Genomic DNA, 10,766 nt, shown 5'->3' with positions numbered 1-10,766 from the left:
AATAATATTTCTAACCGCTTCTCTGCAATTATTATTTGCCATTGTACATTCTTTACATTATCTATAATATCTGATAAAAAGATGCTGTCTTCCAAGGAATTTAAAATATAGTCGAACTTTATAAAATTAAATTCATGCATTCTTATTTTCATAGGCATAAAAGTTAATAATTACTAGGATATGATAAAACCAGGATATTAGAGTAATAATGCTTTAAAATGTTCGTACATTGTTCTATAAGAACTTATTATGTTAAATGTTTTGAATAACGGCTAAAGTTCAACAGAGTAAATCTTAAATATGCATTTTTAAGAGGAAGATAGATATAGGATATGAGGCTACATTTACGATCGTATTACAACGTTACTGTCATCTAAAATTTTATCCATACTATATTCACTCGTCTATTAGACTACTTCAGCTATTATAATATGTTAAAAAAAAATATTTTGCAATTTCGCTCGCGAGATAGGAAATTAACGTAATTATTAATCCAATAATAATAATAATACGTCAGTCACTGTCAATGGAAGGATACAAATGAAATACTTTGCTCGGTTTTGTCTCAGGACGATTAGGGTTTCAGAAAATGCAGAAGAGCCAAACCGTAGAAGCAATACAGAACCGTAGAAGAGATACTGCTGACACTATGCGTATCTAACCACTACACAATAATATTTGGATATTTGTGAAAACGCGAAGGATAACAGTTCTCTCTCAAAATATCGTTGTTTAAATAAAAGAGAGGCAAATTTTATTCATATGAAAAATTCATATGAAATCGACGTGTAATATCGCATAATTGAATTGAAAGGGCAGGTTGCGAGCGCATTAACGGTAAAATTAAATAGGCGCGCTTTATGTTGATGTATGTAAAAGTCAGGGAACGGCAAGAAAGCGAGAAACACGATGGAACAACTTCGCATAACGGTTTTTCCTCTCTCTTGACTTGCTCCTGTTTCCTGCACCAAATGTATGCAAACGTATATACGCGCATTTTCCTATAAATGTTAGACAAACGTGAACTTATTATTATAAACATTATATATATATATATATATATATATATATATATATATATATGCGTACACACACGCACACACCAATTTACATGCAACAAAACAGTTGCATTTCTATTGCGAATAAAGCATTGTTTATTATACTCTTCAATTAAGCTACTTTAATTGAAACTATTTGATCCGCTATTTCGAATGTGCGGAGCTCCGAATAAACACTAGACATTTAAAAACTGACTAAAATTGTCATTTATGGATATTAGAAAAGAAGTCAGAATCGAACATAAATAATATAAATAAACATAAATCGTAGAATTCTAATTGTATTTGGTTATAAAAATTTCTTAAATAATAAATAATGGAAGCTGAAAGAACTTTATATTGCCGTTTCCTAAAATTTTAATCAAATATTAATGGTAAAGTGTTTTTTAACTTTTAAACAGCATTGAATTATTATTTGCGGGCGTAAAAAAATCTTGCTCATAAATTATGAAGCTTATAAATATTATTTCTAAAACTTAAAAGCCCAAATACTGCTTTCAGTATTTATCTACAAATAAAATTGAATTTTAATATGATTTATTTTATTATAGATATTATTCTATTATTAATATCTTTTAATGCAGCAGAAAATCTCGAAAATAACCTTATGAATTTGTTAATATTGTTAAATACACACATATTATTTAAATATTGTCATTTAGTTTTATTAAAAATATATTACGTTAGTTTCGGCCAAAAATATAGGAAACGAATACTAAAAAAAAATAACTAATTCACAAAATATTATAAAAATATATCCGAATTCAAACGTTATTTTTTATCAAATTAAAAAAGATTTAATTTTGAAGTTCAATTATAATTTTCTACATTATTATGTTGTAATAATATTAAAATTTATACAATAATTTTAGACATTAGATTACAGAATTTTTTATCTTTGTTGAATGTGCAGGAATAACAAATTGCTTTTTCAAAATTTTACTTTCTTATACCTAGATATATATGAATGTACTTTTCAGTTTATACGCTCAAAAACAAAAAATATTTTTGTATTTATAGAAAAATTACCAATAAGATAGTGCAAATAAATGAAAATCTCTTGTTTCTATTAACTATAGCATAAAAGTATTATACGAACTAATTTCGTATTATTGTAATCCATAAATAGAAAGCATTCCTAATTAAGATTTACAAAAATAAATCTTCATAATTTATTTTTTGCCTACTCGTGACACTATTAAATATAACGTATGTTATTATTTATATACATATATTAACAAATAATTAATAGCTTTAAAAATGCTTAAAATAATTTTTGTAAAATTTTATTTTAAATCTGATTTTTATTAACATTAACAATATTTTTTATTTTTAAATACAAGGAATGTTATCATAGTATGAGTTTTTATTTCTTAAGCAATTTAAATTTTAATTAAATTTAATTATTCTTATAGAATTAATATAATTAACTATTACTTCACTACGTTAACAGAACTTATGAAAAAATTGAAAAAAACTTTTTCATTAATCATTTACAATAAAATATTCATTGAATTCACACTATGAAATTCATAGTATAAAATGAAAAAAATTAATTAGATTTTGATTTTGTTTTTAAATAAAATGACCCTTCTTTGTAAAATATTAATAACTGTTTATTTTTTTATTTTAATTAAACGCAAAAATTTTCATTACATAGAATTTAATCGAATAGTATTAACTAAAGTGCTAAGTTAATATTAACCGGTTAAATGCCTTGAAAACCTGACGTTTCTCCAACAGAATTGTGTAAGCTTAAATGCAATAACAAAATGTTATTACTTGAAATTAATAAAATATTAGCACATTAAAGAAATCAAATATTGTATTTTAAAAAATATTCTGAAATACTTTAATTAAAAAATTATATAAATTAATTTTTTTCGATTATATATATATATACATATATATATATATATATATATATATCGAATTGAGAATTTAATTAATCAAAATGTGAAATGAATACTTACAAGAAAAACTTTTGAAGAACATCGATTGCAAGTTTTATACTTGATTCGTTTTAGCACGATTATGTTAGTACATAAAAGTTTGATCCAACGTTCAATAAATGCTTTATAAAAATATATTAATAACTATTAAATAAGTGAAAAAAGAAATTAATGTCCTAAATTTTTTTCGCCACAGAATATTAATCCATATTCGAATGTTATTTAGCCATGTTATTAAGCCATAACATTCAAAAATCAAATTGAATAAAAATCTAAATGGGAAACACCACATTTGGTACATTGAAATAATATATATACGTTACTTATATATAAATAAAATATAGTTAGGGCTTTTTTTTTGTACAGATAATAGATTAATTAGTTTTATGATAAGACGAGGATGTTATTTTGTATAAATTTACTTAATTCGAATTCTGAGTAATAATATCCGCAATATTTCCAATTAGAATACTTTATATTCTATAGAAAAATAGTAAACTGATTATTTTTTAAATATTCCAATTATATCAAATCATTTGTATTAGTTCAATGAATTTTTTTTTTTTTTTTTTTTTTTTTTTTTTAGAAAATAAGAAAATAAACCATTAATTTTATTTATGTATTGAATAATTTAATTTTGCCTACACCTTCAAACTTATTATATAAAATTAAATACTAATTACTTTTTCAATAAATATACTTCAATCTATTAGAAAATAAAGTACAACATGTTAATTCAATTTTAAACATAAATTATTTTTATTTGCAAAAGATGCGTCTGCGTTCAATATAATTTGTTGTTTTGATTATTTTGAATTTACATAAAATAAATCAGTAAAATTTTCCTTTATTAATTTTTAAACATCAGTTTTTGGTCATCGGCAAGAAGCAATCATAAAAGATTTGTAAAACTATATACTTAAATTATGTTAATAATTAACGTGAATATAAAAATGGAAAATTTCAAAGATATAAAAAATTTTTTTCATGTTTATAAAAAAAAAGAAAAAAAAAAAATCAAATGATTAGAAAAAAAGAGTAATGGAAATTTAATTATTCACATATATACTTACACAATCTTGAATAAATTTTCAGTTATAATAAATAGAAATAAATCTATTTTTTCCAACATGTTTTTAAATCATCTGCATTTTTAATGTAGAAAAGAAACAAAAATCTATATGTATGTATATATATATATATATATATAGATATATAATGTAATATGATGCAATTCATTTATTTATTTATTCGTGATGAAAGTAACTAATTCTTTCTTATTCGATCTCGATTATTAATTTATCGCCTATGAAAATTTTTCCCGATACCTATTCTTGTTATCTACTCTTAAAAAGAATTTAACAAAATTGTTTTTCAATATAAAACTTGAATATTATCTTTGAAAGAAGGCATTAACTTACTATGTTATTGAGATTGAGGACTTAAGTTCTTCTCTTTTTCACGTTTCCAATGCAATAATTTATATTTCTAATCATCCAAAGACTCCAAATATAATGTATAATAATGTCCTTAACAATTAGTTTTAACTAAAGGTATACCGCATGCATAATAATTACTTTATAAATTCTTTTAAAATTTAATTTTTGATTTTTTTCAAATATTATATAATTTGGATTAATTATTCTCATAGCCTATAACATTACAATTACAATGAATACAAAATTCAGTGTCAAATGTTATATTATTTCCTTAAATTGAATGATGGCTGTTTTCTTCTCATTGTTCTCCTTATTCTACTTATATTTTATTTTATTATCGTTTTACTATTCGTATTGAAACTTTGAAATATTTACATTTCATTACTATTCTATCTTAGTAATTATAAAATTAGGCTAATTTGTGGTTATAAAATTTTGAAGAAAAATTTAATATAATGGTCAATCCTTAGAGGTAACAAATCCTTATATAAATATAACTAATATTTTATATAATCAAATAACATTTTTACGAATATTATTAATATTATTTTTATCATATCTTGAAATTGTTTAAAAAATTCTTTCTAAATGAAACATATTGTCTTTATTATAAATATATATAATTCCTTAAGTAATTGGAGTAATGGAAAATGAAAGTTATTTATTTATTTTACATGTAATTTCTGATAATAAAAGTTAAGAAAAGAATTATTAAAGTTTCAAATATTTGAATTCCATTTTGAGATACTAAAACGACAAATATTTGATATTCAAAATACTTTAAAATGTAGGGAATTACAATGCTTTTAAGAAAAATTTTCTCGATAGTTTTATGCAGTAATACTTATTGTAATTTATATAGTAATAGCAATAATAGTAACACAGTAATACGAATAAATTTCAAAAGCTTGGATTGATTATAAAAAAAATAATCATATAAGTTTACGTATTACACTTATGTACATAATATAATTTATGTATTAACTTTAATTGGAATAATACTGTAAACTGTGATTTCATAAAATCTCATAATGTGATCGTATTTTATGTTAATTAACATGATACACCGTATATTATGAATTTTCAATGGTTTGCTTTGAAATTTTCCTACCATTAAATTAATTTCATACTGTGTTTTTACAGCTAATATACGACTTTTATCATATTGAATTAATACTAAGAAGCCTCATCGTTATATGTAAAATTAATAAATTTCAAAAACACATTATAACTTTGGCGAGACTGATTTAAAAATTAAAGAATAATTTCCTTCCTAAATGCAAAATCATCTGTAATTTAAAATTCAAATAGTATTAATGAAAACAAATTACATCGCTGCTGTAATCATAAGCACTGAAAAAATAGAGGAGTAATGGAAATAAATCTATAAATGAATAACGGACTTGAATGTGAACATTTTTCGTATCTTTGTAGGTCTAGCCACACTCTGACTCTTATGCACCAGAAAATTGTATGAGCTTGGTCTAAATAGTTAAGACACATTGATAATAAATAGCGAGAGGTATTTGCGGATTTTACATTAATTGAAGTGTGAAATGCACAGCCATCGACACGTAATCTCAGTTCACTGCACGAAAGTTTACGCTTCTATACTAGCAAAAAAAAAAAAAAAAAAAAAGAATACACACATATAATGGTAATTGTAATAAAAAAGTAATAGCAGAAGATATAGGAAGTAGAAGGTATAGCATTGGTGCATGATGGAATAAAAAAAAAAAAAACTGAAAGAAACATAAGGTGTAGCGTAGTTCCGGAGAACGATTTTTCTCTTTCTTGTTCTATTTTCTTTCTATCAACACTACGATTGTCTATGCGAACGTCGAAATCACCTGCACACGATATATTTCACTCTTCTGCATAGACGTAGACATTTACCGTGTTTTCGACTATACATTGCTCTTTTTTCATTGTATACATACAAATGATATCATACTAAATAGATGTTATGTAGATAAAAAGGGAGAAGATTCGATGTGGTTCTTACGTGCGCATAATTTGCTTATTTTGTTTGCAAATTGATTATACGTTAGACTTTAAGTCTTCATTAGCTGATTTTGAAGTAGTTTTGACTCTCGTGTGAATACAAGTATGTGCAAAAATTTCATTTGGACTTTACATTGTATAATCAAGTTGTTTCTTTAGGCACTAACATTGGGAAATGATAAGAGATTTATAAACTACAAAAGAAATCCGTTTGAATAATTTAACGCGACATTAAGGTGTTGGAGCGAGCAAAGGGTTTTCGGCATTGGAAATGCAGTAAATAATTATGGACAAATATTATTAATTTTTCCAAGTAGTTCTTGTGATGGATAATTTTACAGAATCAAATATAATATACGCCCTTTCAAAAGTATTTTAAACATTCTAAAATATATTTTGGTTGAAAATTACATTTTTATGTAACATGCATGAGATACTAAAAATTCATTCATCGACCAATGAAAAAAATTAATTCCATTTACTAGCGAATAGCTTTGCGTGTAAAGTAAGAAGATTTTACAATAATTACCTCTATTAATATCTCTTTTCATAAGACCAATTAATTATTTTCAAGCCATTAATTATAGAAAAACTACTATTTTAATTATTTTTAATCTCTGCCCTTACTTATCACTTAAAATTAAAAAAAATGTTTAACTTATATTTTAATAGTATATTTTTCTTTATTGTCATATTAATTTTGTTTAAATTATCACTATTCATAATTTTAATTAATAATCAGTAAAATAATAAATATTTATAAATATGATACATAAAAAGCTAATTTAGACTTTATTCGTTTACATATTTTTATAATCTTATTTATAATTGTAAATATTTAGATATATATATATATATATATTATTTTATAATAATGGTTGAAAATACTCGGTACTATCCGAATAACAAAAAAAAAAAAGAAAAGTATTTAATGTTCAATGTTGTGAAGTGACCGTTGAATTAACCGAGTTAGAAAGTATTATTTAGCCCAAGATTTAATTTTCTTGATTTTCTTGAACTTCTTTAAACTAGAATTTTATATCCGTGAACAGATATTCATTCCATTTTGTTTTTTTTTTTTTTTTTTTTTTTTTTTTTTTTTTTTTTTAATTAAAAATAAATTTCCCACCCGAATGTATTAACTTACTTGGCAAAAAATAGTTTATAAGTATTAAATCATACTGATTTACTCTCTTGATTATTCATTTCATAAACTCATGTACAAATACAAACCAAAGTAATTTATTGAGCATTAACAAAAAACTGTAAATATTATATTTTCATACGGGTATGCTACATAAATGTTTTAGTTCATAATGTCATTAATATAATAAAAGTAACTAATTACATGTTAAAGAAGTTTATTATTATATACTTAACTTATAATTTGTATATTAAGTATTGATTAATATATAAAATATAAAATTAATATTTTTTCAAGTTTATAAAGTATGCGATCGTTTATATCAATATAATTTGCACACACCGATATATCTAAACTCGTGTTTAATTTTTTTTTTTTTTTTTGTAGATTTTCGTTTTAGCACACAGAGAGATAAGGATACAAAATTATGTATATAATAATGATAACTGGACTATTGATAAAAATCTAAGCGCTTAGTTTTTATAATTCCGGTAAATATAATTGTTTATTACAGACTTTATGAGAACGTAAATCCTAATTTTTATTATTTTCTTTTTTTAAAGACGTAAGCGGTAATGAGTATACAAGAAATCAAACTGCCAGAAGTATAACTGCCACCGATATTTTTGTCTAGCATTCTCGTAGACGTTGGAAGGTGCACTGCCGTAGTGACCAAAGGATGAAAAAATAAAATAAAAACTATTGGTGTAAAAGAAAATGACGAAAAAAAAAAGAAATGAAAAGAAAAAAAAAATAAGTATCCCCGCGGAGTTCCTAAACCTTTCGGAGATACTTAAGTATCAAGTCTTTTACTATACTTCCGGTATAATGTAGCCTATAGGAGGAATAAGAAGTCCTCCCTCTATCAGCTCATCTCCTTCACATTCTCCCTTTCCGCTTGACTTACGTCTACCTGGACTAGGGTGTAGTAGGCGAAGCCAGAAGCAAGAGGCAAAAAGTGAACAACTAAAGAAGGTATGCCGCAAGCAAAAGAACGAGGAGAAGCACCTGGGACACAGAGAGAGAGAGAGAGAGAGAGAGAGAGAGAGAGAGAGAGAGAGAGAGAAAGACGCACTGCCTCGAAGAATGAAGATGAAGAATGGCGGCGCTGGAACATCGCTGGCTGTCAGTCGGTGGTGAGCCGCCTCGTAGGCTGGACGCGCTCGCGCTGAGTTTCTTTTGCTTGTTATTCCTTCTAGCGATAAAGTATACGCACACGTATATATAAAGTGCACTTGGGGAGATAGATAGAGATAGATAGAGGTGAGGGTAGTTGGATTCCGGCGCTGCGATCCGTTTAATCCTTTCATGTGAAACCGCTGCGTGGGAACACTTTCGAGTGGGCTACCTTTCCCATTATCCTATTACTTCCTACCCCCAGATACATTTTTTGGTCGTTTTATTACCGGCCGTATGAATATCGGTCTTTATTTGCTTTTGGACTGGACTTTATGAAGGAGTGTCGCTCTGGCGCGCCAAAAGCCATTCTCTCTCTCTCTCTCAGATTTTCGTTACATTGACATCATCAGCCAAGCTAATCGTTGTAGAGTTTGAACGCTGCCGACGATGTATCTTAATTAGTAGTTTTTCCGCTGCATCCGAGGCTCCTGGTTTTTATGAATTGTCGCGTGGCAATGTGTTTACGTAGACAGAAATTTAAGGGCTACCAACCCATTGTCGGAAAATGATTTAATCAGTGTAATTTGTTCGAGGCAAATGAAGCTTGTGCCTGATGGATTAGTAAAACAGAGTATTTTGTGAAAGTGACGATAATTTTTTTTTTTTTTTTTTTTTTTTTTTTTTTTTACAAATAGTGGAGCTACAGCGATTGCGAAAAGAATAAGAAAACGATGGCCTCGATGTGTGGAAGCAGTAAGAGCCACCCGGCGCTGACCACCAGCAGCTTTTACAGACCGGGCGCTTACCCTTATCAGGTAGGATAATTGCTCCGCGGCGCAATCCAGTTTTACTCGTTCGCGACCAGTCTATTTTCATTTTCATTGTGTAATTTTCATTGTAAAATGCTTAGACTTTTAATACGATCGATATGTAGATTTGTAGATTTTCACGTGCCTTTTTTACAATGAAGACTAACACATACCGTCTATAATGCGCTAAATTTTTTCTAAAAAACGTCGCTTCGTGCTGCAAACATTAATATTTATATTTCGTGAGAGTTCCGTTATTTTGAAAGAGAAATCAAATATTTCAGTTGAATAGCCAACTCAATATTATATTTCAATTAATTATACTATATTTGTAATTATTTCATTCGTTAGAATCTCGGATCGGTAAAGAAATTCACTCTTCGTAAAACTTTTTCCCACCTACATGCGTTACTTAATGTATATACCGAATAATAAAAATCGGTAGATAAAAATTTTTTTTCAAAATTTACAATCATTTTACAATGCTTCCCTTCTAACAATGTACTTCTAATAAATCCAGGATTTTCATTAAATAATGGAGAGGAGCGTCAATTGTATATTATAAAACCACGATCGTTTGACCAATTTTGAGCATTAACGTGTTATTTACTATTTAGGATAGTATTGTTAAAACAATATTTTTAATTCTAGTTCAATGAAAAAGGTCATTTCTTGAATTAAAAAAAATCTATTTCACTATGTAAGATTCTACATTACTTACTTTTTCAGTTTGAATTTTTAATTAAATCGTTTAAATAAATATTTCTCAACAAATATTATCGATTAAATGAAATAAAGTCGTTATTACTACTATTTACTTGATGAAACTACTTTATACATTATTACTATTATTACTATTATATATTTTATAAATAACTCGATCCAAGGAAATTCTTTAATATTATTACATAATAAAAATTATATGTTTAATGCAAATAATTTTGTCATTTGTATTAAATACAAAAATAATAATTTATTACAAATATTTACAGAATTATGTCAAGAGTGAAATATTATTCAAATTAATTGATATTATTTGTCTATAATTTTTATTTATAAATAACTATTACCAATGTCAACCTCAAAATGAGAAATTAATGTTTATAGTATATAATAGAAATAAATATATAAATAATAGAATTTATAATAGAAATAAATAAGGTGTGATGAAAATTAGTTTTTGAAAGGAACATAAAAGTCTTTCTTATTAAATAAATTCGACGTTCTACACACTTTATATT

At 25.6% G+C, this 10,766-nt stretch overlaps 1 protein-coding gene across 1 annotated transcript in view; it reads left to right on the top strand.

Moving 5' to 3' along the window:
- The first annotated feature begins 9,089 nt into the window (after positions 1-9,089).
- LOC105361177 (uncharacterized) overlaps positions 9,090-10,766 on the top strand; it is a 56,764-nt gene continuing 55,087 nt past the window's right edge. The window contains exons 1-2 of the mRNA XM_011498287.1: positions 9,090-9,309; positions 9,412-9,531. Of these exons, the coding sequence (XP_011496589.1) occupies positions 9,448-9,531 (84 nt within the window). The 5' untranslated portion in view covers positions 9,090-9,309; positions 9,412-9,447. The remainder of the gene's footprint in view (positions 9,310-9,411; positions 9,532-10,766) is intronic.

Source organism: Ceratosolen solmsi, unplaced genomic scaffold (assembly GCF_000503995.2).
Source record: "Ceratosolen solmsi marchali unplaced genomic scaffold, CerSol_1.0 scaffold14, whole genome shotgun sequence".
NCBI lineage: Eukaryota > Metazoa > Arthropoda > Insecta > Hymenoptera > Agaonidae > Ceratosolen > Ceratosolen solmsi.
Note: the sequence above shows the minus strand (reverse complement) of the source record. Positions and strands in the feature narration are given on the sequence as shown.